This window comes from Suricata suricatta, chromosome 10 (assembly GCF_006229205.1).
Source record: "Suricata suricatta isolate VVHF042 chromosome 10, meerkat_22Aug2017_6uvM2_HiC, whole genome shotgun sequence".
Classification (NCBI taxonomy): domain Eukaryota; kingdom Metazoa; phylum Chordata; class Mammalia; order Carnivora; family Herpestidae; genus Suricata; species Suricata suricatta.
In genome coordinates this window covers 115,543,912-115,570,580 of record NC_043709.1, presented here as the reverse complement: position 1 = coordinate 115,570,580, position 26,669 = coordinate 115,543,912, and the positions used below count along the sequence as shown (strand labels likewise).

The 26,669-nt window shown below is 36.6% G+C and overlaps 1 protein-coding gene across 1 annotated transcript in view; it reads left to right on the top strand.

Moving 5' to 3' along the window:
• The window catches only part of CUBN (cubilin), a 270,536-nt gene that overhangs the window by 48,336 nt on the left and 195,531 nt on the right, over positions 1–26,669 (top strand). Inside the window, exons 17-21 of the mRNA XM_029955578.1 lie at positions 5,998–6,142; positions 6,369–6,547; positions 8,834–8,999; positions 9,336–9,552; positions 11,723–11,853. Of these exons, the coding sequence (XP_029811438.1) occupies positions 5,998–6,142; positions 6,369–6,547; positions 8,834–8,999; positions 9,336–9,552; positions 11,723–11,853 (838 nt within the window). The remainder of the gene's footprint in view (positions 1–5,997; positions 6,143–6,368; positions 6,548–8,833; positions 9,000–9,335; positions 9,553–11,722; positions 11,854–26,669) is intronic.

Below are 26,669 nucleotides of genomic sequence, written 5' to 3'. Positions count from 1 at the left end.
TCTGGATGTCCTCTTTGGAGAAGTGTCTGTTCATGTCTTCTGCCCATTTCTTCACTGGGTTATTTGTTTTTCGGGTCTGGAGTTTTAATCCCTGCGTGGCTTCTCTCATTTATTTTTCCCCACCTTTTTATTGTCTCATTTGGAGTGGGGCCACATCCCCCTCCTATGCTCCCAAATCAACCCAAGACTAGGCTGCAGGGTCCAGTCTGTGCAGCGAAGGGGCGTTTCACCCTGACGCTCCTCACACAAGGAGCCGCCTGTTCAAGCACTGCTGCAGCAAGGGTTCCGTGTGCAGCTCTTAGACCCAGCCTGTGTGCCCACGTATTTGGTTGCTTTGAATTAAATCTATTTAATACATTAAATAGATTTTTGGAATTGTCATATAAAAACAACTCTGGGGACATAGCACATACAGAGAAGTTGAGCATCTGCATTACAATGTGGCTTTGGGACCTGACCCACCGCAGATGTGAAAGCTTACTGCTGACTCGGCTCCAAGGCTCACACTTCAATTTCATGTGAGCTGTGTTCTTTGGCCCAGTTTATTTTAGCTTTCTCTCCAGGAAATCGTTCCTTTATAAGAACTCTGTTTGTGGTGTTATTGTTTTAACGAGTAGTTTCTCTTCAAGAACTAGTTCGATCTGATGAATGCAAAAATCGGAAGCCATTTGGGCTGTTTCATAGGCTAGAGATCGTGGATCACGGATTATAGACGTGTCTCTGGGCCAGAAACAGTCCGTAGGAGCCAGATAACTAAGGCAATCAAAGAGAAACCTGGGCCAGCTCCACAGAACCCTGGAACTGTGAATTGGCGCCAGACATTTCTTTACAAATGGGATCCACTGGAAAGAATGAATTTGATGTGATGTCTCAGGGCTACGCCTGACTTGTTAAAAAAAAAAAAAAACAAAACCTCTCATTAATACAAACTAGTTTTTCTTTTAAGTTTATATATTTATTTTGAGAGAGAGAGAGAGAGAGAGAGAGAGAGAGAGCGCACAAGCAGGGGAGGGGTAGAGCTAGAGAAGGAGAGAATTCCAAGCACGCTCTGCACCACCAGAGCAGAGCCCGAAGCAGGGCTTGAACTCATGAACCATGAGATCATGACCTGAGCCGAAGTCAGACACTTAAAGGAGTGAGCCACCTGGGCGCCCCAATATAATCCAAGTTTAAATACATGCCATCTTCCTGTAGGTTATACTGCATCAACAAATAGTCTATAGGAATACAACAAATCAAAAACAAGAACAAAAATTTCAGTGACTTATAACAGCATACATTTATTGTTTGCAGACATAAACATGTTGGTTTGGGGTCAGTGGCAGTTCTTTCCCCCCCGCCTCCCATTTGTCTGTGGAACCCAGGCTCTTGATCCCTTAAGAAAGGAAAGTAATAGGGGCACCTGAGTGGCTCAGTCAGTTAAGCTTCCGATTCTTGATTTCGGCTTAGGTTATGATCTCACAGTTCATGAGTTCGAGCCCCAACAGTGCAGAGCCTGCTTGAGATTCTCTCTCTCTGCCCCTTCCCTCTCAGGTGTGCACACACTCTCTCTCAAAATAAATAAACATTTTTAAAAAAAAGAGAGAAAAAGAAAGGAAAGCAAAGGATGGTTGAATCCTGCAGTGACTCTCAGATCTTCTGCTTGGAGATAGATGGCATATTACTTGTGCTCACGTTTTGTTGGGCAAAGCAAACCCAAAGCTAAGCCTAATCAATGGAAAGAAGAAGTATTAATTTTCCGGGGGAAGGCACTGTAAGTCACACGGCAATGAGCATAGATGTTTGATCCCCTTACAGGGAGGAATATAAATATTTAGGGAAAAGAATACAGTCTATTCTGGTGCAGAAGCACAAAGAAAGGAGGGTTTTTTTTGTGGGTGATGGTGGTACAAATTCACCAGTCCTGTAATAGTGAACACAGAATGGGCTGCAGCAATATTGGGAATCACTTTAGAACATTTGATGAACTTTATTTGTCTCTTTCAAAGGATTTGTGGTTAACGTATTGTCATGTGCAGGATCTAGAGAGAATACAGGCATTCAGAATTAATAAGGTTTCATTTCCACAGAGAGAGGGAAATGCAGCCAAAATCAATTGTACCTTCCAGGCTTAGGGCCCCAGAGCACTATAAGTTCCTCTTAAAACATTTGGACTGCAGCTGCCTTTCTCCTTGCTAAAAATCCTTGAATTTCATTAGCGAGGCCTCAGGGGAATGGCCCCCTTCAGCTTGCTCTGACGCTATTTGGCCATTTTTCTTCCTTCTTGTCATCTTCTCACGGGCAAATGCAAAAGAGAGACTTCAGTCTTCACATTGAAGTAGGGCTTCCCGGAGGCTCAGAGCGGAGCATGATTTCTTCCTCTGTTTCTTGCTTCTCGGTTTCCAAGAACGAGTGTGTTTGTGTCTCCAACAAAAATTGAACCCTCATACCCCGCCTCAAAATTAATGAATCCACAAGCATCCGTCAAATGCCTGTTTGCAGAGGTCTGGGTTCGATGCGAAGGCACGACAGACATTTTCTCCTCCCTCAGAGGTCTGTGTGGTTAGAGAGATATTTAGCATTACTGTGAGACGATATGCAAAATTCGCATTACAGCTCATAGAAGCAGTCTGGTTTGGTATGAGTCAGTGGCAAGGGATGTGATTTTTAACATCTGTGTAAGATTCTATCGTATGGCTGTTCCATAATTTGTTTCATCACCTTCCTATTATTAGACACTTGGAATATTTTCAATATTTGTAATTACAGAGCAACTTTGAGGGGAAGCCTTGTGCGTCTTTGCCTGTATCTCGGATGATTTCCTTATGATAGTGTTAGTGAAGTTACTGGGTCCCAAATGAACATTTTGAAGACTCCTGATGCCTACTGTCAAATTATTTTCCAGAAATTTATAGATGCTTCCACCAGTTAGGGATGGGAACAATCATATACTCTCCAGCTTTGAGTGTCAGACTTAAAAAAATTTTTATTGTGTTTATTTTTGAGAGAGAGAGAGAGAGAGAGAGAGAGAGAGACAGAGTGTGAGTTAAGGAGAGGCAGAGAGAGAAGGAGACACAGGATTCAAAGCAGGCTCCAGGCTCTGAGCTGTCAGCACAGAGCCTGATGCAGGACTTGAACCCACGAGTGTGAGATCATGACCTGAGCCAAAGTTGGAAGCTCAACCAACTGAGCCACCCAGGTGCCCCCCTACTTTTAAAATCTTCCCTTTATTGCCCGTTTTTCTCAGCCTGGATTATCCTTCAAATCTCAATTTAAAGGTGATTTCCACTGACAAATATTCCATAATGCCCTGTCTGAGTTCAGGGTTTTGGAGGAAAGTCAGTTTCCTTTAAAGGCCTTTTAACATGATCTGTTTCTCTATTCTGAAATGAAATTCATAGATGATATAACCTCAATACACATATTATATAAAAAATTAAATTGGAAGTATAAGATTTAGGAGAAATCATATATAATATATATATATTTATTTCATTAAATTAAAAGCCTGGGCACACTGTACAAGGCAAAATGAAGCCTTAAATATTCTCTTTGAATCACTGTGAATGTCATCGTACAAACCCAGACTGATGTGGCCGTGGAGGTTGGTGGCAGATTTTCTGAAATGATTACCAACTCTTGTCAGATTTCTAGGGAAAAAAAAAAAACAACTCCAAAACTTATAATCTTGGAAAATTCAGTGTGTGATAAAATTAGGCAAAAATATTTTGGGTTTAGTATATAAAATAGAGCCAGGCTTTATACTTAGTAACAGAACTGCCACTACGTGAATGTCACACAGGAAGTAGGAGGATGTTTGGGTGTGATTGTCTCTCACATTTCAGGGCGTTTAGTGTCTGTGGTCCCCAGCCACTAAATGCCAAAAGCGCCTTACCACTACTGTGTTGATTAATGAAAACAAAAACAAAAAAAATGCCTTCACAGATTTCTCAAAGGTCTAGTTTTCCCTGGCACCCGTACTTTCCCAAACATGGCACCTTCCTAGAAAAACGTGCTCGCTTATTGTAGAATCTTTGGGAGTGTTGGCTGTCCTTCACAGCACCGCCACCTGCACGGGGCCTGGCCACTTATTGATGCCTTGATAATGTCAGTTGAGGGGACGGACTAATATCTGGATGGCTAGATCTCTCAAAAGAATTCTATATAACAGAACTGGTACCTATATTCATAAAATAATTCCTGATTTTGTGAGAAACCTTTTAAAATGTCAAGGATAGCAATAGCCATTCTTTGGTTCACATTTTTTATTACTGGGCATTTTGCTAAGGAATTCATGCTAGTATTTCATTTATTTGCTTCAAAAACCCCGAGAGTTGGGCTTAGATTTAGTCGCTTGCCCTAGAGTGCCCAGGCTTTGGCTGGGTCTGGATGACACAGTAGACTGTGCTCATGGTCAATAAAAGACACTGACTGTTGATTGAAAAACAGGTGGTCTTCATTGCATGAAGGACATTTTCTTTTGCTCCTAACTTTCTAAGAGTTTTGCTTTTAATAAACAGGAATACTGACAATTAAAAAAATTTTTTTTACATTTATTTATTATTGAGAGACAGAGAGAGAGAGACGGAACATGAACGGGGGAGGGGCAGAGAGAGAGGGAGACACAGGATCCGAAGCTCCAGGCTCTGTGCAAGCTGTCAGCACAGAGCCTGACGCGGGGCCAGAACCCGCAAACTGCGAGGTCATGACCTGAGCTGAAGCCGGTTGCTCAACTGACTAAACCACCTGTGACAATTTTTTTTTTACACCTATGGAAATATATGGTATATTTTACTGGATTCCTTGATGAGTTTAATTTATAATTTGTAATTTCAATAATCATTGCTTTACTCAGATTTTCATATTTGATTACTTTATAAGCTTCATGATGAAGAAAATTTGCTTTTCTAGAATTGTGTTTAAGATTTTTGTATCTATATAAATAGGTGAGATCCATGCATAGTTTTATTTATATTATTATCTGTTGAAATTTGGTAAGATGGTTCTGAGAACAATTAGATGGAAATTGTCCCATGTTTGAGGGTACCTTAGAAGAAACTATATGTGACAATTATCTGCTCCTTAAAAGTATGAAATAATTGACAAGATAGAGCATTTCTTGGGAGTTTTTTTTGGGGGGGGGATGAGTAGTAATTTGATAATGTTTTCAATTTAATCCATGGTTTATTGTCCAATCTGATTTTATTTTCCTTTTCCTCACGATAATTATAGTAATTTCTATTATTTCTGGAAATAATTATTTCAAACGTCCAGCTGTCTTAACATAGAGTTACACAAAGAATTATTATTCATAGGAAATTAATGTTATCAATATTTGTGTGTTTGTATCATCTTTCTCATTTTGGGTTTGTGTATTTGTGTCTTTTTTTATTTTTTCTTTATTTTCTTTTATCTTTATTGACAAAGATATGTCTCAAATATCCCCATCCTCCCAAACTACCCCCCAAATATAGTTCTTGAACGTATTCTCAAATTCAACTTTCTTTTGTATTTTATTTTATTAGGTTTCACTTTTACCTCATTTTAATACCTGTTTCCAGTTTTTTAAGTTGACTCCTGTAATCTTCTTTTTGTAATCTACTTTTCTGTCTCTTGCTTTCATTAATAAAAGCAGATTAGTCTATGACTTCCTTTAATTACACGTTTGGCTGACAGTTCCATATTTTGGTATATCGTGTTCTCCCGTTTTGTCTTTTTTGAAATAATCAGATATTGTACATTTATCTGTGTATTGACATTATAGAAATTACTAGGAGAACATTTTAAATATTCATATGCTTTTGGATATGTTTTTGGTTTAAGATTTTATCAGCATTTAATGTTATTGCATGGTGCTAAAAAATGGCCTGTTGATTACTTTCAAAGATAATCTAAATAAGTAACCCAAATTAGATGATAGCTTTTTGAGTCTGCCATCTTCTCACCTGCAAGTAATCTCCCATTGCCAAGGTAATTTTGTGGATGAGGGTTACAGATCTATTTTATTTTTCTGCTTAGGTTCGAGATGATGACACCTTACTTGGAAAAGTCTGTGGCAATGCAACGGTCTCTCAGATTAAATCCATTAGTAATCGTATCTGGATCAGGCTTAAAATAGATGTTTCGGTTGTCAAAGCTAGTTTCAGAGCTGTTTATCAAGTCGGTAAGAAAACGTATGCCTCGATTTTTAAGTCCCTAATTTGTCTTATTGTAATGTCTTAATTTCTTGAAATAATGTAGTCATTTTTATGTCCTTTAGTGGCAAGGAAAAAACTCCAATCATAATATTACATTCCTTTATATTTCTATTCAGGACTAAACTATGCAATAAAAATGAAGGCAAAAATCATTCATCTGAACAAACACTACTATCATTTTTGTATTTACAGCTTGTGGAGGAGAATTAACCGGAGAAGGGGTCATTCGCTCACCTTTTTATCCTAATGTGTATCCAAGAGAAAGGACCTGCAGGTGGACCATCCACCAACCCCAAAGCCAAGTAGTTATTCTTAACTTCACTGCCTTTGAAATTGGAAGTTCTGCCCACTGTGATACAGATTATATTGAGGTAAGAGTAAAATATCTTTGAATATTTGTCTTTGGTGGAATATTATTAAAAATAGTATGTCTTGTTATCCTCAGAGCAGCTCTATGAAACCAAACTAGTTTGTACAGACCAATATCTCTTATAAATATAAGTGCAAATATTCTAAAAAAAAATACTAGCTAACTGAATTCAGCAGTATATAAAAAGGAATATACACCATGACCAAGTGGGATTTATCCCAGGAATGCAAGGTTGGTATACATGCAAAAATCAGCAATGTAAAATAAAATAAAGGAATAATTCCCAACACGAATGCCTCAGTAGATGCAGAAAAAGCATTTGACAAAATCCAACATCTTTTCATGATAAAAACATTCAACAGACTAGGAATAGAAGGGAATTTCCTTAATCCCCAAACAGGCATCTATAAAAAGCCCATAGCTAGCAACATATTTAATGATAAAATACTAAATCCTTTTCCCTTATTGTCAGTAAAAAGGCAAACATGTCTGTTCTTACCACCTCTATTCAACATTATACCAGAACTTTTAGCTAGGGCAATGAAGCAAAAAAAGGGGGAAATGCATTCAGAATGAAAAGCAAGGAGTAAAACTCTCTCTCTTCGCAGGTAACATGATCTTGTGTATAGAAAATCAAAAGGCATCCACACATACATACACACAAACTATTAGAAGAAATCCATACACACAAACATATTCAGCAAGTTGCACGATACAAGATCAAAATATGAAAATCATTTGTTTTTTATACACTATCCGTGAACAATTTGAAAATGAAACCAAGCAGACAATGCCATTTACAATAGCATAAAAAAGAATAAACATTGAGAAATATGTCTTTAAAAAAGACATGTAAAACTTGTAATCTCAAAGCATTGTTGAGGGAAATTAAAGACCTGAGTAGGTGGAAAGACATCCCATGTTCATGGATTAGAAGGCTTGATGGTGTCGAATACTCCACAAATGTATCTGAAGATTCCATTTAATTCCTATCAAAATCCCAGCTGACACATTCTGCAGAAATTCACCAGCTGATTGTAAAATTCATATGGAAATGCCAGAAAGCAATTTTGGAAAAGAAGAACCAAGTTGGAAGACTCATACGTAACCAATTTCAAAACCTAGAGCAAAGCTATGGTAATATATAGAGTATATTATTTGAATAAGGATTAAGATATAGAGCAATGGAATAGAATTGAAAGTATAGAAATAAATCCATACCTTTGTGGGCAGCTGGTTCTTGAAAGGGGTGCCATGTCATTTTAGTGAGAAAAAATAGTGTTTTCAACAAAAGGTGCTGAATATTCACATGCAAAATTATGAAGGTATTACACCATACACAGATGTTAATTAAAAATGGATCATAAACCTAAATGTGGGAGATAAAACAATGATACTTTTAGAAGAAAACATCAGAGTAAGTATTTGTGACCAAGATTAGGCCAAACTTTCTTAGATATGACACCAAAGAGCACAACAAAAGAAACAATTGAAAAATTTGACTTCATCAAAATTAAAAGCGATCTGATTTTTAAAGTGGACCAAGAAATTTCATTATATGTTTCTCCAAAGAAGATATACAAATACCCAATAAGCATATGAAACGATGCTCAATATCACTAATCTTCAGGGGAATACAAGTCAAACCATAAGGAGATGCTGCTTCACAAGCACTAGGATGGCTATAATCAAGAAGTCATAAAATAATAAGTGTTGACAAGGAGATAGAGAAAGTGGAAACTTTTACACTTATACAGTGGTAATGAGCATATAAAATGGCATAGTCACTTTGGAAAACAATTGCAAGTTCCACAAAAAATTAAATATATGATCCAGAAATTATCATTTGATCCAGAAATTCCACTTCTACATGTATATCCAAAGGAAATGAATATTTTTCCACACAAAAATTTGTACATAAATGACTATACTCATCATTCTTGGTAGACCAAAAGTAGAAAAAAATACATTTCCATCAAATAATGAGTAGATTAATAAAATGTGATATAACCATACAATGGAGTATTAGATGGCATTAAAAAGGAATGAAGACATGGATGAATTTTGAGAACAGATTAAGTGCAAGAAGATAGTCACACAATCTGAGCCTGGGGTTTAAGGGAAATGGGGGATGACTGCTAATGGGTATAGAGTTTCTTTGGGGGTGGCTAAGTTTTATTTTTACTACATTAATAAAAATATTTCAGAAAACATTATTTTCAAAGCAATTTTCCAAAATACTATCTAACAAAATGAATTTGAATATATCTTTTATTGTTTTTACTAGATTGGTAGCAGTTCCATTTTGGGTTCTCCTGAAAATAAAAAATACTGTGGCACAGACATACCTTCAATCATAACATCTGTGTACAATTTTCTTTATGTCATATTTGTGAAAAGTTCTTCTACTGAAAATCATGGTTTCATGGCTAAATTCAGTACTACAGAATTAGGTAAGATACTTTTCTCCTGCTTTGCCTCTTGGCAGAAAAAGTAAACAGTGTAAATAAATTATTACAGAAAATTTACACTATAGAAGTATAGTTATCTACACTGCAAAAAATTTATCATACATTCAAATCCAAAGAAAAATATATTTCCTCATCAGTACATATTAATAGTTAATTGATTTCTATTAATAAGAGAGAAACTAGGTCCACTTAAGTAGCATTTGGGGAACATTTTCTTTTTCAGCTTTTAAGAGCTTATGATCAAATTATTTTAATTTGAATTTCAGGTATTGTGTTGGTTACTTATTCTAACAATGATTTTTATTTTTATTTCAACAGCATGTGGAAAAATTCTTACAGAATCAACAGGAATCATTCAAAGTCCTGGCCACCCAAATATCTACCCTCATGGTATCAACTGTACTTGGCATATATTAGTCCAACCTGGCTACCTGATTCATTTGGTATTCCAGAGATTTCATCTGGAGTTTCATTACAACTGCACAAATGACTACTTGGAGGTTTATGACACTGGTTCTGGGACATTTCTTGGGAGGTGAGAATATTGTGTGTGTTTCTTTTTTTAACTTAAAATTTTCCTGCTCTCTTGCTATCCTATCGTGTTGAAAGATGTCAAAATGTGACATGTTGTGTTATAAAAACCAGATGAGATCAACACACTGCTTAATGACCATTTCTACATCTCTACTTACTACTCTGTAGCCTTAGTTTTCAACATTAAGTTTTGACCCATGTGTACACCCATGAAAACATTACCAAAATCAAGATAATGTACACATCCATCACTCCTATAAGTTTCTGCCTATTACAATTCCTCACTTCCGTCTTTCATTCCCAGCTTGGGAAACCACTGCCATTTCTATTACTGTAGATTAGTTTGAATATTCTGGAGTTGTAAAAGATGGAATTATATTGTATGTATTTGGGGGGGAGTGTCTGGATTTTCTTAGCATAATTTTTTGTTGTTGAGCTTCTTGGATCTAAGGGATTATAGTTCTATCAAATTAGAAAGCTTTGTGGCTATTAGTTCTTGAAATACTTTTTCTTGAAATACATTAGTTTTATCAAATAGAAAATTTTTTAGGCCATTAGGTTTTGAATATTCTTCTCCCCTGTGGAGACTCTGGGTATAGTTATTTGAGGTCCTTTGATATTGTCCCACCACTCAGTCATGAACTCTGTTCATTTGATTTTCAATTTTTGTTCTCTGGGTGTTTCATTTTAGAAAGCTTTTATTGCTGTATATTTGGGTGCACTAATCTTTTCTTCTGCAGTGTCTATTCTGCTATTCATCCTTCTAAACGTATTTTTCATCTTAGACAGAGTAGTTGTCATTCTAGAAGTTCAATTTGGGCCATCTTTTGTTTCTTCCATGTCTACTTTGTGCAGTAATGTTTTCCTCTAGCTTTTTATATCTTTGGGATACAGTTATAACCATTTTAATGTTTTTGTCCATTAATTGAGTCATCAGTGTCACTTCTTGCTGTGTTCTGATTAATCAAATTTTCTTCTCATTATGTGTTCTACTTTCTTCCTTTTCATGTCTGGTAATATTTGATAGGATGCCAGGTATTTTCAGTTTTGTGTTTTTTTGTACTGGACATTAATATATTCCTATATGTGTTTTTGAGGTTTATTTTTTGATTAAGTTTTTATTTAAATTTCAGTTAGTGACACACATATTAGTTTCAGGTGTACAATACAGTGATACAGCTGTAATAATCTTGCCCAAATTTGGAAAACATGTGTATTTGAAGAGACATTTAAATTTTTAAATCACCTTCCTTTATTTTGATCAAATATCAAATCTTTTTAACAATGCAATGGTATTATATATCAAGTTTTTCTTTTCCTCCTTCAGAAATTAACTCCGCTATTTCCCATATTCAACACTTCCTCTTAAATTGGTTTCTATATATTTTCCCCCTGTCATTCCATTTGGTTAATTTGCTTTAATTTGATATTTCTATTGTCTAATCACTCCTTCTCATAGGTGTTTCTCTAGGAGTAAGCTTTGGTATACTGTTTAGCATTAATTTGAGCATTACTCTCTATTTTCAGTTATTAAAATAGTTTTTTCTGAGTCACATTGGTTCTATTAGGCAAAAATTCAACATGGCTCAGTAATTAAAGTTTTACCTCTACGTAGGCCAGCCATTTAAAGATTATAGAGTCCACCTCAATGGGCCCCATTATTCTAGGCACTGTTCTCAGCCTCTTATATATAGTACATTAACTTGAAATTCTCAAAACAATTCTATGAAGTAGTTACCATGATCCCCATTTTAGAGAAGGGAAAACGGAGGCACCAAGGTTGAGCCATCTGCTCAAAGACTGTAGAGTCTGTACTCTGTGAGTTAATAGTATATGGTTTCCCTTTGTTGGGTAAGTTTATTACACTTTTTATTAAGAAGTTAATTTGTATGCTATACAGTGAGTTCGTATAGCTTGTACTATCTCATTTCATTCAACTTCTTATGTATGACAAGCCACACGGCTAGGTATAACACTTAAAACCATTCCAGGGAAGTAATCATGACTAGGGTCATCTTCAGCAACTTTGTAAATGTATTGTGCCTAAAATATATTTGGATTTTAAGGTTAATAGGGGATACTATTTTTATTTTGACACGTCCTAACGGTTGGTACATCATTTCAAGTACACTAAAAAATTTTAAACCTATGTCCTTCTTGGTTTCAAACAGATACTGTGGAAAATCAATCCCGCCCTCTCTTACCAGCAGTACCAACTCGTTAATGCTTGTGTTTGTGGCTGACTCTGACCTTGCATATGAAGGCTTTTTAATAAACTATGAAGCAACTGATGTATCAGCAGGTAACAAAACAACTTTGTCTACTTGGTTTCAAGTTAGTCCCTTACAAAATAGCACTATGAGAACACTTTCTTCCCAAACCTGTGGCGCACAATGAAAGCTCGTTTAGAAAAGAGTGTAGTGACTCCAGTGCCTTCCTTCTTAAAATTAATGATTAGACCAGAGTATTGGATTAATGTTAAATTTTCTAATTATAATAATTGTACAGTGTCCTGTAAGAGGAGGTTTTAATTCTTAGGAATGATACGTTGATGTTTTTAGAGGTAAACACATTGCATGTTTCTAGATTATTCTCAGTGGTTCAGATAAAAAGTGAGAAAGAGACAGATAAAGCAATGAGGTCAAAATACAAGCATATAGTAAATCTAGGTGAGAGGAATTTGGGAGCTAGTTGTTACAACTTTTAAGCCTAAAAATCTATCAAAATTGAAAATTATTTAAGAGACTGGGTACTAATTTTAAGAAATTAGACGGAGGGGGGTGCCTGGGTGGCTCAATTGATTGGGTGTCTGACTCTTGATTTCAGCTCAGGTCATGATCCCAGGGTTCATGGATGCAGTCCCAGATCGGGCTCTGTGCTGACAGAGTGGGGCCTGCTTGGGATTCTCTCTCTCCCCGCCTCTATCTGCCCCTTCCCAACACAAGTGCATGTTCTCCTCTCTCTCTCTCTCTCCCTCTTTCTCTCTCTCTCTCTCCAAATAAATAATAAAAAAATAAATTTAGAATAAAAAGAAGTCAGAGAAAGGACAATAGCAGGTAAGAATAAAAGACTACTCCATGAAGTGGTCTTCCTATGGCAAGAAATGGAAGATTTCTTAACACAAATCGATTTCTAAATTTGACTTAATGAAAATGAACCTTTTTAGCATTTACTATTTTAGTGTTTATCTTTTTAAAATTTTCCTATTATTTAATTCTCATCCTAACTTTGCTCTTTGCAAATGCAGCATAGGAAATAATCACCATTTGCAAGCAGGGTCTTTGAGGTAGTTTGTAAACCAGAGCTACCCCAACCCCAGAAGCCCAAGGAATTTATGAGGGCGTCATGTCTGATTAGGCTCATGTTCCCACATGGGATGTGTTCCCTTTGACAGTCTTCCTTTGGCATCATATTTAGAAAGATATTTACTGGACAAAGCCACCCTCCAGTGTAGCTCTAGAATACACATATGGTGACTGAGCTTCTTAAGCATCCCACAGCCTCTGGGCTGCCCCAGGAGCATGATGTGATTCACTGATACTCTTTTCAGAAAGTACTGGAACTTTTTCCTCTGCAGGATACGCTCCCTGTAACATAGACTTGCATCCAGAGATCTTTAGGTACTTATCTTTTAAAGCCCCCCTTTTGTAAATAAATAAATGAATGAGCAAATGAATTAAAAAAAAACCCTTGCACTCAGAATCGCTTCCCAATTTCTCAGTTATTTCTTTGCAGAGTGGCTGGCCACTATTCTGTATTCCATGCAAAACTGCTGTTCTCTGGTAGTTCAAGTTCTGTGGTTTGGTAGTGCGGCTTTAGATTTCTCTAGAACCCTGAGTGTGAGTGAATCATATCTCGGAGATAGTTTATTATTCGGCTCAAGGGCAGGGGAAATTGAATTCCCAGCAATTACAATTGGTTCTTTACACAATTGATATATTCACTGGACTGTGTCCAGGTGTTTAACATCCAATGACCAAAATTGGCTTTTTAAGAAATTACAGTGTGCACACAATTTTCCATACTTCTGTCATTTTATCTGTCTCATATATTTGGCCCAAACCACACTGAATATTAGATTAGGATTTGGAGCAAGTTGCTTGAACTCTGGGACCACAGTTCTCTCATCTTTAAAATTAAGGGCTTGGATTTGATCATCTTTGCGATGTCTCCTGGCCCTAATCAACTGTGAACACAAGTTTAATTTGCTGCCTAAATAAACTAACCGTGTCTTAGATAACATATGATGCCGTCAGGGCCTCCTGAAAATATTATGGAACTCTTTGTAATGCTACGCAAAGTAAAATATAGGTCTGTAATGTCTAAAGCAGCTCTGATAATACCGCACTAGCCTCTGAGGCAACAGCGAGTGTCATAAGAAGCAAGGATAATCAAAGTAATCCAGCAGGAAGGATATTGAAGCTAATCTTCAATTAAAAAAAAAAGTTTTTGGAGAGATGAGATACCAGTAAAATAAAGTTGAGAAAAAGGAATAAAAAGCAATCGGGAGAGAAAAAGAAACAGACAAAGAAAGATAATACACGAAAAGAGACCTGACAAAAAGAGAAAGGGACCCTGACATGGCCAACTCGGAAGACTCTTCGACCTGCCTCCTTGTGTGATAAGCAATACTTTGGCCTCTGTTTGGTCCGGATGGGACTGAAATCACAGATAGGGGAGTGTTTGCTTTCTGCCCTTTGCCAAGCCTGGCTGGCCACTGTGTTCCCGCCTTTTGCTGGATGAACTCATCCATCTGAATAACACAGTCAGATATTCTAAACAGCAATCAGACGATGGACCCAGGAACCCACATGGCAGACTCAACTTACCATTTTAGAGCCTGTCTCAGTTTCCCATAGGGCAGGATGCCAGGGATTGGCTGTCATGAATTGCTGAGGGTGGCCCCGCAGGACTGCTCAGAGAGGGACCGGGCCCCCCAGGCTGATGTGGGGCTTGTGCTAGAGTCCCAGGCAGGTGGCCAGGGTCCCAGGGGGCTGCCCACCTGGAAATAGGAGGTGTTGGGATGCTTTCTTTTTCAGTTGCCATCTTATTTTTTGTAGAAGAAAACAGTATCAGGAAAAAGCATCAGCGGAAGCTTAATCACTGGCCCTCGTCCTATTTTATTACTCTAGCAGAAGTTATTTTCAGAGCAATAATGACAATATTCAGTGATTTCCAGTTCACAGCAGGTGTGAGTTTCTCTGCTCAAGTCTTTCCTGTCTTTATCTGATAAAGGTTAAATTTCCTGACTTGAATCCAGTTACTTTTCCATCTGTATTTCATGCCATGGGGCTATGATGTCAGCCCCTAAATATGTGTTTGGAAAAGGGGATCAGTTTCTGGTTATTACTTTGATTCCCTTCCTCATCCCTGTTTCTGGCTGCGTCCAGATGTGCCTGGGGAAATTGAAAGAAAAAACGAACATGTAAAACGTTTATGGGTAGAAATTCTGGAGAATCTCTTAGTAACTGATTATGAGACTAAGTTTTAAATGTTTGCTTATTTAAAATACATAATATTTAAATTTTGAAAGAGTGTAGTTGATTAGCTAACTTTACCAACCTAAATTGTAATTTTATATTATATTAGTATCTACTGCATAAGCATTAATATAATCCTACCAGAGGGGACTTAAAGGTATAAGAAAGAATAGACAAATGTACTTGATTCATTTTCTACTTTAACATTAGACAAAAAGTCATATAACATGCATTACAATGTTTTCAAACATTGAAACATTCACGACTCATTTCTCATGAAATTTGTTCAAAGTATGGAAAAGAATAGACTAGAAAGTATCAGTTTATTGTACAAAGTTTGGTGTTACCTCATGAAATCTATTTACAATATCTGTGTGCACTATTAATGTAAATTTATTTTTGCATGGTTTTTTAGGTTTATTTATTTATTTTGAAAAAGAGAGAGAGTGAGTGAGCAGGGGAGGGGTAGAGAGAGAAGAATAGAGAGAGAATCCTGAGCAGGCTCCCCATTGTCAGTGCAGAACTTAGGCAGGGCTTGAACTCACAAACTGTGAGATCATGATCTGAGCCAAAATCAAGAGTCAGATGCTTAATAGACTGAGCCATCCAGGATCTCCAAGGTAAACATATTTTTATGGTGTATCTGAAAACTCTAAACACAAATCCACTTTAATTATTTATTTTTAAATGAGGGAAGTTAGGTCCACAATTGAATTTTCCTCTCAAGAATACACAGCTAGTTGGGTTGGAACCCAAACATCTCCAACATCTAATCGATTTGTTTCATCACATCCTGATTAGCTCTTGAAATATTCTGCCTGAACTGTGGTTGGTGTGGCTTGTAGCATTCAACTCAGAGAGTATGGTAGGACTGTAGTGAGCTTTTCATATTTTCAGGGGAAAAAAAGGCAAGATTTTATAGTTGTCTGGGGAAATGGTCAGGAAGTGTCAGAACCACATCAACATAAGATTCAAAGTGAGCTTTCCCAACCTCCTCTTTCCCAGTTCAGGATTCCCTCATAGTGGATGTATGGGGCTGTGTTTCATCTGTCACCCTGGAATGAGCCCAGAAGAGGCATCTAAGAGTGAGAAGTTAAGAAGTAATCACCAAAAGGGCAAAAAAAAGAGAGAGTTTCTTCAGAAGAAATGAATGGGGAATACGGTTTCTATTTTCAAACTTCAGTCTAATAGAGCAGTGTTCTCAAACTCTAGTGTTTATAGGGAACTTGGAGTGGGATTTTCTTGCTACAAATTCAGGTATCGGGGCTCCCCACCTCCCAGAAACTCACTTCTCATATGTCTAGGGTGGGTTTTCACCGATGCAGGTGGTTCTCATAAAACTTTGCAGTTTTTCAGAGACTCTGGAAGTTAAGTCTTCGCACTTAAGTTGCTATGGAGTTACACATGAGATGCAACGGGGAGTGGACTGTTAACAGTCATGGCGGAAAGAACTTTCCATGATCTAGAAAGGCTGATGGCGAAATCACAGGTCTCGGTTCTAAGCTAGCCTTGACACTACCTTGGAGAAGTACCAAGCTCTCTTATTCTTTCCATCCACCTCAAATTCTGTATTTTCTGCTCTGAGACATTCAGATATTTTCCCTCTGGGAAAGGTTTTTAGTAAGTCTATTGACCTTTTAAAGATTCACTTTCTCAGCGGTCGCTGTGTGCTCGTATTTTTGTATATATGGGCATCCCAGCACTTCACAGCTCAGCAGATTTATCTTTTTTAATTTGCTATATTTCTTCATCCTTAGAATGAAGATGCTAAATGAAACATTTGTGATACTCCTAGTCTTCTGCTCACCTAGATTTCTAAATTGACATTTCCCACATTGAGGCGCCAGGGATGTTGAAGAGCACAGGATTTGGAAAGGGAGGACTGGGTTTGAATTTTGTCTTTGTCATGTCTGAACTAAGTGGTGTTCAGAACTTGACCTCCAGGAGTCTCAGATCCCTCATTGATACCTCTCTAAAAAGTGGATGTTGGGTGACTCGGCTGTTTCACAGAATTGGGGAAGATTAACTGAGACATTCAGTGTGAAAATTACATAATAGCTGTAAAGCACCATGACTGTTCTTTATTTAAAAGAGAAATACTGAGGTCCAAGTACAATTTCACAATAGCTGTGTTACTGAGTTAACCTATATTCAGATTCATTTAAACCAGTCACTGTGAGTGAAAAGAAAAAGCCATGACTGTGATCACCTAGTAGCAAATTGTAGCAAAATGTTAGATTTTGGTTAAGGAGGCTTCTTTTTTTCTTAAGGAGAACGTGAACCTAAAATCTTTTTCTTCCCTGAAGTCTTTACTTTGAAGAATGTTAACCAAATATGCCAATGGAAGCAGATGAAGGTTCCTGGGCTGACTATTTATTTAGCACATATTGAGAAAGTTTAAGATCTTATGAATTCATGCAGACACAGAAGTCTCATAAATGATATCAAAAAGCACCATCTATAAGATTGATCCCTAATGCAAATGGATAATCATAAGTTATTGCAAATGACAAAGCAGGGAGGTGGGGGAGCAGTTACCCATGACCTAGGGTCTCCCAAGGGAAACATTCTTCTGTCCACAGGATCAGTTCATCCCCTGCCTGTCTCCCAGATCCTATGGGACTGATGTCATCATTGCTTTGTGGATTGGAGGATTATCTGTGTTTTGAATTTTCCTTTCTGATAATGAACTGAATGCTACATTATTAAAACTTACTTGGAAATGCTTAGTGGAGGCAGAGATACAGTTTTAGAAAAATATAATTTTATGATTTTATAATGGTTCATGGAGGACTTTTGTAGTATTTTCTCTTTCCTTTCTTTCCTATCTTTTGGTTGTTGTTGTGGTTGGTCAAAAAGAAAGATGTGTGAGGTCTGCCAATAGTGGTTTTTGATTTCAGAGATGTGCTTTTCCATTGTTAGTTCAGTTGAATATAGTGGATGGAAGAAATGTATTTTTTTTCCTTCATCTCTTTCTAAACATTAGACCACAATAAAAGGCAAACTGCCATTGGATATGAGTTTTCCTTTGGCAACATGAGATTTAAAGAAAAGGCATTTTTATGTTTGCATTTTTTATAGATATAATGAACGTTAAGCAACACATGAGTTTCCTTCTGTGGAAATATATCCAATTTTAATTATTTGTGCATTATCACAAAGCAGAGGAGAAAACCAAAGCTTACACTAATATCTCTCAGTATTAATATTATTCTAGAAAGACACATTTGTACTGTCAAGAGAAGAGAATATAAACATGGTAACAGACTTCAGTGTTAGGTAAGAGGAGTTACTAACCTCTTCAGAAATAGATGCATTAAATTCAGAAAACATTGTTTTTCTCTCCACAAAATAACATATCTGAATCTCATGAGGCTACAATCAAATTTTAATATTAAATATCATATTTAATATTTATAGCAGGTGTACCTTCAAAATATTTTTTATTTTTCTATTTTAGTATTATTTATTATTTATTGGATATCTGAATTATTTATTGGCTTTTCTTTAGAGAACTCAACCTGTCTTTGGATGGAACTTTCAAACTTTTAATAAAACAGATTTTATTTCATAATTTCCTAAGGTAAAATTTATCTGTAGTTTCAACAAATATGTATATGTGGGTAATCACCACACCATTCTAAATTTATAGAATAAATTTATCATTCCAGAAGGTATTCTAGTGTCCTTTTTTTAAAAAAAAAACACTTTTTGAAAAAAATTATATATTTTTTAATGCTTTATTTATTTTTGATACAGAGAGAGACAGAGCATGAGAGGGGGAGGGGCAGAGAGAGAAAGAGACACAGAACCGGAAGCAGGCTCCAGACTCTGAGCTAGCTGTCAGCACAGAGCCTGACGCAGGGCTCGAACCCACAAACGTGAGATCTGACCTGAGCCTAAGTCAGAGGCTTAACCGACTGAGCCACCCAGGCGCCCCAAAAAACCACTTTTTTAATGTTACTTATTTTTGAAAGAGAGTGAGAGAGCACACAGGCGAGGAAGGAGCAGAGAGAGAGGGAGGGAGAATCCCAAGCAGGCTCTGCACAGTCAGTGTGGAACCCAGTATGGGGGTCCAGCCCACGAGCCATGAGATCATGACTTGAGCCAAAATCAAGAAATAGACACTTAACCCACTGAGCCACTCAGGTGCCTCTTAAAACTTTTTAATCTATATTTTAGTTAGTTAACATACGGTGCAGTATTGGTTTCAGAAGTAGAATTCAGTGATTCATCACTTTTGTACAACACCCAGTGCTCATCGTAAGTGCCCTTAATACCTGTCATCCATCTAGCCCATCTCCCACCCATTTCCCTCCGGTTCGTTCCCTATTGTTAAGAGTCTTTTTTGGTTTGTTTCCTTCTCCTTTTTCTCTTGGCATTCCCTTCCCTATGTTCATCTGTTTTGTTTCTTAAATTCCACATATGAGTGAAATCACATGATATTTGTCTTTCTCTGAAGAGCTTATTTTGTTTAGCATAATACATTCTAGCTCCCTCCATGTCATTGCAAATGGCAAGATTTCATTTTTTTGGATGGCTCAGTAATATTCTATTGTATATGTATACCATATCTTCTTTATCCATTCATCAGTCAATGGACATTTGGGCTCTCTCCATACTTTGGCTATTGTTAATAATGCTGCTATAAACATTGGGGTGCATGCACCCTGTTGAATCTGTATTTTTGTACCCTTGGGTAAATACCTAGTAGTGCAATTGCTGGATTGTAAGGTAGTTCTATTTTTAGTTTTTTGAGGAAACTCCATACTGTTTTCCAGAGAGGCTGCACCAGTTTGCGTTCCCACCAGCAGTGCAAGAGGGTTCCCCCTTCTCTGCATCTTCACCAGCACCTGTTGTTTCCTGTGTTAATTTTAACCATTCTGACAGGTGTGAGGTCATATCTCATCATGGTTTTGATTTGTATTTCTTAATGATGAGTGATGTTGAGTATCTTTTCATGCATCTGTTAGCCATTTGATCTATCCATCTCCATCCTTTATCTCAACAACTGTGGATCTGGTTCTTATCACCATGGATTAGTTTTTTTCTGTTCAAAAAACAAATAGGAGTGGGAACACACAGTATGTACCCTTTTATATCTGACTTTTTCCATTAGCATGTTTCTGAAATTTGTTCATGTTGTTCTATTTGTAAATGGTTCTTTTTGTTTTATTGCTGAATTGCTGTCCTTTGTATAGATGTATCATAATTTGATTATCCATTCACTTACTTTTGGATAGTTGGATTGTTTCCTGTTTTTAGCTCTTATGAAAAATGCTGCTGTGAACTTTGATGTACAGTTTTTTGTGGACTTATGTCATCAGTTCTCTTAGATAATACCTAAAAGTAGAATTTCTGGGTCATATAATAATTCTATGTTTACTTTTATGAAAAACTGCAAGGCTTTTTTTTCCCAAAGTGATGATACCATTTTATATTCTCACCCACAATCAATGAGAATTACACTTTCTCCACATCTTTGCCAACACTTGGTATTTTGAATCTTTTCAATTTTAGCCTCTAGTAACTGTGTAGTAGTGCCTCACTGTTGTGTTAATTTGCATGTCCCTGATGACTAATAGTGCTTAGGACCTTTCCACATGCTTATTGACATTTATATATCTTCAATGTCCATTATATTGTTTTGTTCATTTTTGTTTGTATTATTTGTCTTCTTACTGTCTTATGCTATATATTCTAAATATAACTATGTCCCTTGTCAGATAAATGTATTGCAAATGCATTGCAGCCAGTATTTTCTTCTTCTGGATGGTATTGTGAAGGGTAGAGTATATTATGTCCTTTTTCCCTTTTATGGTCAGTACTTTTTGTATATTGTCTAAGAAATCTGTGCCTACTAAAGTAATGAGAATTTTTTTCCTATGCATTCTTCTACAAGTTTTATGGTTTGAAGTTTCACATTTATGTCTATGATCAATTTTGAGTTAATTTTTCTATATCATGTGAATTTTGTATCTAAGGGGATGAATAGTATTTAATTGTTCAAAATCTATTTGTTGTAAAGATTCTCTTTTTTTGCACTGCCTTGCCTTTGCATTGTTGTTGCAAGTCGATTGCCTGTGTATGTTTGGGTCTGCTTCTGGAATCCCTCTTCTCCCATAGGGCACTATATTATGTAATATAATAGTGTATCTTAAAATTAGGAAGTATAAATTCTCCAGATTTTTCAAAATTGTTTTGGTTTTCCTAGATCCTTTACATTTCCATACACATTTTATAATTAACTTTTTAATTTTTATTTTAAAACACACCAAACCAAAACAATTTTTTGGGGGGAATTTGATGGGGGTTGTATTGAATTTATAGATCAATGTAGGGACAAGGAGCATCTTAAATAGAGTCTTCCAATCCATAAACATATTTTACTTCTCCATTTACTCAAATATTTTTAAATTTCTTTCAGCAATGCTTTGAAGTTACCATAGAGAATTTTTTTCATATTTCTGTTAAACTTATTATCAAGTGCTTTATGTTTTTTGTGTTATCATAAATGATATTTTAAATTTTATTTTCAGTTGTTTGGCTCATATTTTCAAGTTAAGTTGATTTTTGTATATTTACCTTGTATCCTATAACTTTGTTAAATTCAGTTATTAGTTCTAGTAAATTTTAATAGATTACTTAGTATATTCCACATAGATGATCATGTCTGTGAATAAGAACAGCTATATTTTTTCCTTTCCAATTCCTTTCTCTCTCTCTTTCTCTCTCTCTCTCTCTCTGTCTTATCGCAATGGCGAGGGACTTCTGTACAATGTTGAATAGAAAAGATGAGACTGAACATATTGCCCTTGTTTTAATCTTAACAAGAAAGCATTTAGTCCTTTATTATTATTATTATTTTTTAATGTTTTATTTATTTTTGAGACAGAGAGAGACAGAGCATGAGCAGGGAGGGGAAGAGAGAGAGGGAGACACAGAATCAGAAGCAGGCTCCAGGCTCTCTCAGCACAGAGCCTGACATGGGGCTCAAACCCACAAATGTGAGATCATGACCTGAGTCGAAGATGGAGGCTTAACTGACTGAGCCACCCAGGTGACCCAGTCCTTTATTATTTAAGTATCATGTTAGCTTTGGGTTTTTCACAGATACCTGTTTTCTTTTGCTACTATTTTGTTTTCTTTTTGGTTTACAGAGTATTTTTCAGATTCTATTTTATTTCCTTCATTGGAATTAATTTTATATATAATTTTATAATTTTAATTATACCTCTTTTTTGTGTGTTTGCTCAAAGGCTAACAAAATACTCTCTTAGCTTATCGGTATGTCTTCTTAGAGTAAATATGCTACTACTTCACACCACAAACCTTAGATTTTATAGCTGACACTATATCTCACATACTTCAGTGTAATAACCTCACAACAGTATTGTATTTGCCCTCTTCTTTTAGTTGCATCTTTTAACTCTGCTTATATTATAAACTCCACCTTGCTCTTGTTTTTGATTTACATGATTAGTTGACTTTTAAGGAAATCAGAGAAGAAAAGCAATCTTTCCATTTATCCACTTGTTTGCCATTTCTGGTGTTCTCCATTCCTTCTTCTAGATACATGTTTCCCTTTTGTGTCATTTCCCTTTGGCGTGACAGACATTGTTAGTCTCCTGTAGTGGTGAATGCTCTCAGATTCTGTTTGTCTAAAGATGTCTTTTTTGCACTCTCATTTTGAGAATACCTTTTTAGGGGATAATTAAACTTTCTTTTCTGTCAACACTGTAAAAATGTATCCTATATTCTTCTTGCCTGCCTTGTTTCTAATTAGAATCCAGTTATTATTCATACCATGGTTTTCCTACATATAATGTGTCATTTTTTCCTAACTCCTTTATTTTTCTTGTATTTGTTTTTCAATAGTTTAATGTACCCAAGTGTGATTTTCTTTTATTTATCTTGCTTAGGATCGAATAAACTGCTTGTAGCTCATTTGATTTTTCACATCAAATTTGGGAAAACTTCAAACTATATATGTATATATATATTTTTGTCTATTTTCATCCTCTTCTACTTTAGGATCTCCAATTATATGTGTGCTAGACTCTTTGGTATTTTTTCTAGGTTTCTGAGAATATTTTCTCTTTTTTTGCACATTTTTTCTCCCCCCCCCCTTCTTCTTCGGATTAAATAGTTTCTGTTGGTATACCTTCAAGTTTAATACTTTTTATTCTACTTCAAGGTTTCTATTAAGCCCATCCATGAATTTTAAAATTTCAGTTAGTATACTCTTTTAAAAATTTCAATATATGGGCACTTGGGTGGCTCAGTTTTTTAAGTGTCCAACTTCAACTCAGGTCATGATCTCATAGATCATGAATTTGAGCCCTGAGTCAACGGCTCTGTGCTTTGGATTCTATGTCTCCCTCTCTCTCAGTTCCTCCACAGCTCATGCTCTCTGTCTCTCTGTCAAAAATAATTAAACATTAAAAAAGATTTTTTAATTAAAAAAATCAATTTAGTTAACATATGGTTATATTGGTTTTCAGGTTAGTATAATTTTAAGTTTGAGAATTTCTGTATGATTCTTTTAATAGTTTCCTTTGTGTTACCAAGAGTCCCTACCTATTTACTATTGAGGCTATATTTTTTTTTTAAGTCTTTGAACATATTTCTAGTAGTTGCATTAAAGGTTTTTTTCTGCTAATCTAATTATCAGGGTCATCTTCAAGTCACAAGGCCGCTTTTCTTCTTGACTATGATTTCTAGTTCTCTGTTTATTTGTATTAGTGGCAATTTTTAGTTTTATAGTGGATATGGTGAATGATATGTTAGGAAGACTCTGGGATTTCTTTCTCTGAAGTTTATGTCGGTTCAATATTTAGCTGATTATCTTGTACTTGTGTAGATTTGTATTTTTTTTTATTTGTTAAGGTTTATCTATGAAAAATACCTAGGTATTTCCTAATTCCTTGCAACTAGGTAGGTCCCAAGCTCTAGGTTTAATCACTCCTGCAGGTCTTGTTAAGACTTATCCTGTGAGAGGAAAGCCTTACTCTTGGTCAGGTTCCTCATTTCAAAGGTGTGGCCTTTCTGGTGTCTCAGCTGGGTGCCTGGCAGGCAAATGAGGGAATTCTGACCGGGGTGGGGGGGGGGGGAGAACTCCACAGTCCGCAGTCTTCCAGCATCGCCTGCCCTATAGCTTCTAGCCTACTAGCATCGACCCTCTGGCATGCCTTTTGAAGCCTCACCTCATGTCTGCAAGAATTTACAGGGGACTTTACACAGATGGCCGGCCCTCCTCTCTGTATAGTTCTTCCTGGCTGGAATACTTCCCTGAAGTTCCGGCCCCTTCGACAGCCCCAAATTCTGATCCCTGCTTCCTCAGCTCAACAGAACGGTCATTTACTACTTGGGCTTCAGCAAACTGCTGGGATCAGAACATTTGACAGCTAAAGAGCCAAGGAAATAGAGTCACCTCATCAGTTTTCTGTCTGCCAAGGATCACAGTTTGAATTTCCCATTGCCCAGTGCCTCATGTATTTTGTCCAGTTTCACAGTTGTAATGGAGAGAGACTAGTTCAGTACTAGTTATTTGTCATGGCTAGAAGCAGATTTCTATATTTTAGACTAAATAAACATTATAAAGTATTCAAGAATCTCAGCCTACCCAAGAGAGGGGACAGGAAGGAGGTAAGAAAAGTGAAGGGGTAAAAGGATGGCAGTAGAGAGAAAGGGAAGAAGTTAGATACTTGTCCCACTTTCTCAGTTTTCGATACATTATGTAATATAATTTTAATAAATATTATTTAGATATGGGGCAGATACTGTGGCAAGTAGCAGTTAATAATTGCTCATAAGGTTCGATTTATATTTCCAGACTTAGTGGAGGAAAGGTAGTCACATAAAACAATCACAATGTGTTTGGGGGCTCTGATTGCTATTTGCATAAAGTTTCATGGAGCACAAGGAAATTAATTCTGCTTGATGTGGAAACGTTTCACAGACCTGGTGGTATTTGAATTTGACTTTAAATGGTATATGAGTTTATTTGTTTAATGGCACATTGGGGTAGAAGGGGAAATTGTTAGATAAAGAATTTCAAACAAAGTAAATAGTGTGAGGACCATTTTATAAGGGATCAACGTGTTTACCTTCGTGCCAGCAAAAGAAAAGAAACTTAATGAATAAATAAATCAGAATTTCAGTCAGAATTGAAAAACAACCAATTTTTGTGCCCCCACAGTGACTTTCACAGGGATGAGGTAGGGGAAATTACTCACCATTACTTCTCTAATATTTGTTGAATTGGCTCCTTTACATGAGATACTGAAGACAAGCCATTCTCCTGCAGATTAATTGCAAGTTGCAATATTCAGTACAATTGTATTTCCCTTCTGGGACTAGAGTGGGTAAGCAAGGAACATTATCTCTAAGAACAAAAGACATAAACAGATTTGCTCTAGGTATTTGATTGACTGGCTAAAGCTAGGTGACTGTGGGGGTGGCCAATGAGTCTGCCCGTTCTGTCAGCTCAGGGAGATCGGGTCATACCCTTCACTTAATGTCCATTTGATCCATGAATTTTTATCTTAGTAATATTCATTACTGATACGAAATACTTAATACACCATTTCTACAACCCCATTCTCTCTCTGACCTCCCTCTCCACCCCTGCTTTCTTCCTGCCTTTTCCCTTTTTTCCTCCCTTCCTTCCTTCCATCTTTCCTTCCTTTCTCCCTTCCTTCTTTCCATCCTTTCTTCCTTCCTGCCTCCCTGCCTCCCTGCCTCCTTTCCTACCTTCCTTCCTTCCTTGATCTTTGAAGAGATATTTCTCGGCAGACTACAGAAAAATATAGAAAAGTATACAATATTCATCTTCGAAGTTAAATATTGTTTTCAATTTTTTTCAGTAAAGTAAAGCTTTGCTTGTTTGCTATTATATTATATTATTTATTCTGCTATTAAAATAGAGTAAACCAGGGGCACCTGGGTGGTTCAGTCAGTTAAGCATCTGACTCTTGATTTTGGCTCCGGTCATGGTCTCAAGGTTTGTTGAGTTTTTGAGCCCCACATCAGGCTCTGCACTATTAGCCAGCTTGGGACTTTTTCTCTCCCTCTCTCTATCATCCTCCCCCTTCTCTCTCTCAAAAATGGATAAATGAACATTTTTAAATAGAGTGAGCCAATTATCTGATGAATGCCTATTACTTTGAACATTAGACATAGGCAGTAGAACCTGTATTATTTTCTATGCATCTCTGTGCTTTCAATACCAGTGGGCTCCTTTCCCCTTTTCTGAATGATTATCCAGAGCAAATGGGGAAATTACACATCAAAACATCCTCATTTCCTTTGTTTACTTATAATAAAGTATAATAGTTTATTCTGTCTCAGAACCTTGTAGGAGGTTTGTGTCGACTCCTGGACCCTAGGTTTATGTTATTACTAGATACAGTATGTTAAAAATGCGTTGAAACAAGATTTTCTTTTTAAAAAAATTTTTTAAGGTTTATTCATTTTTGAGAGACAGAGAGAGACAGTGTGTGAGTGGGGGAGGGGCAGAGAGAGAGGGAGACACAGAATCTGAAGCAGGCTCCAGGCTCCGAGCTGTCAGCTGTCAGTACAGAGCCCAATGTGGGGCTGAAACTCATGGAAGGCGAGATCACGACCTGATCTGAAG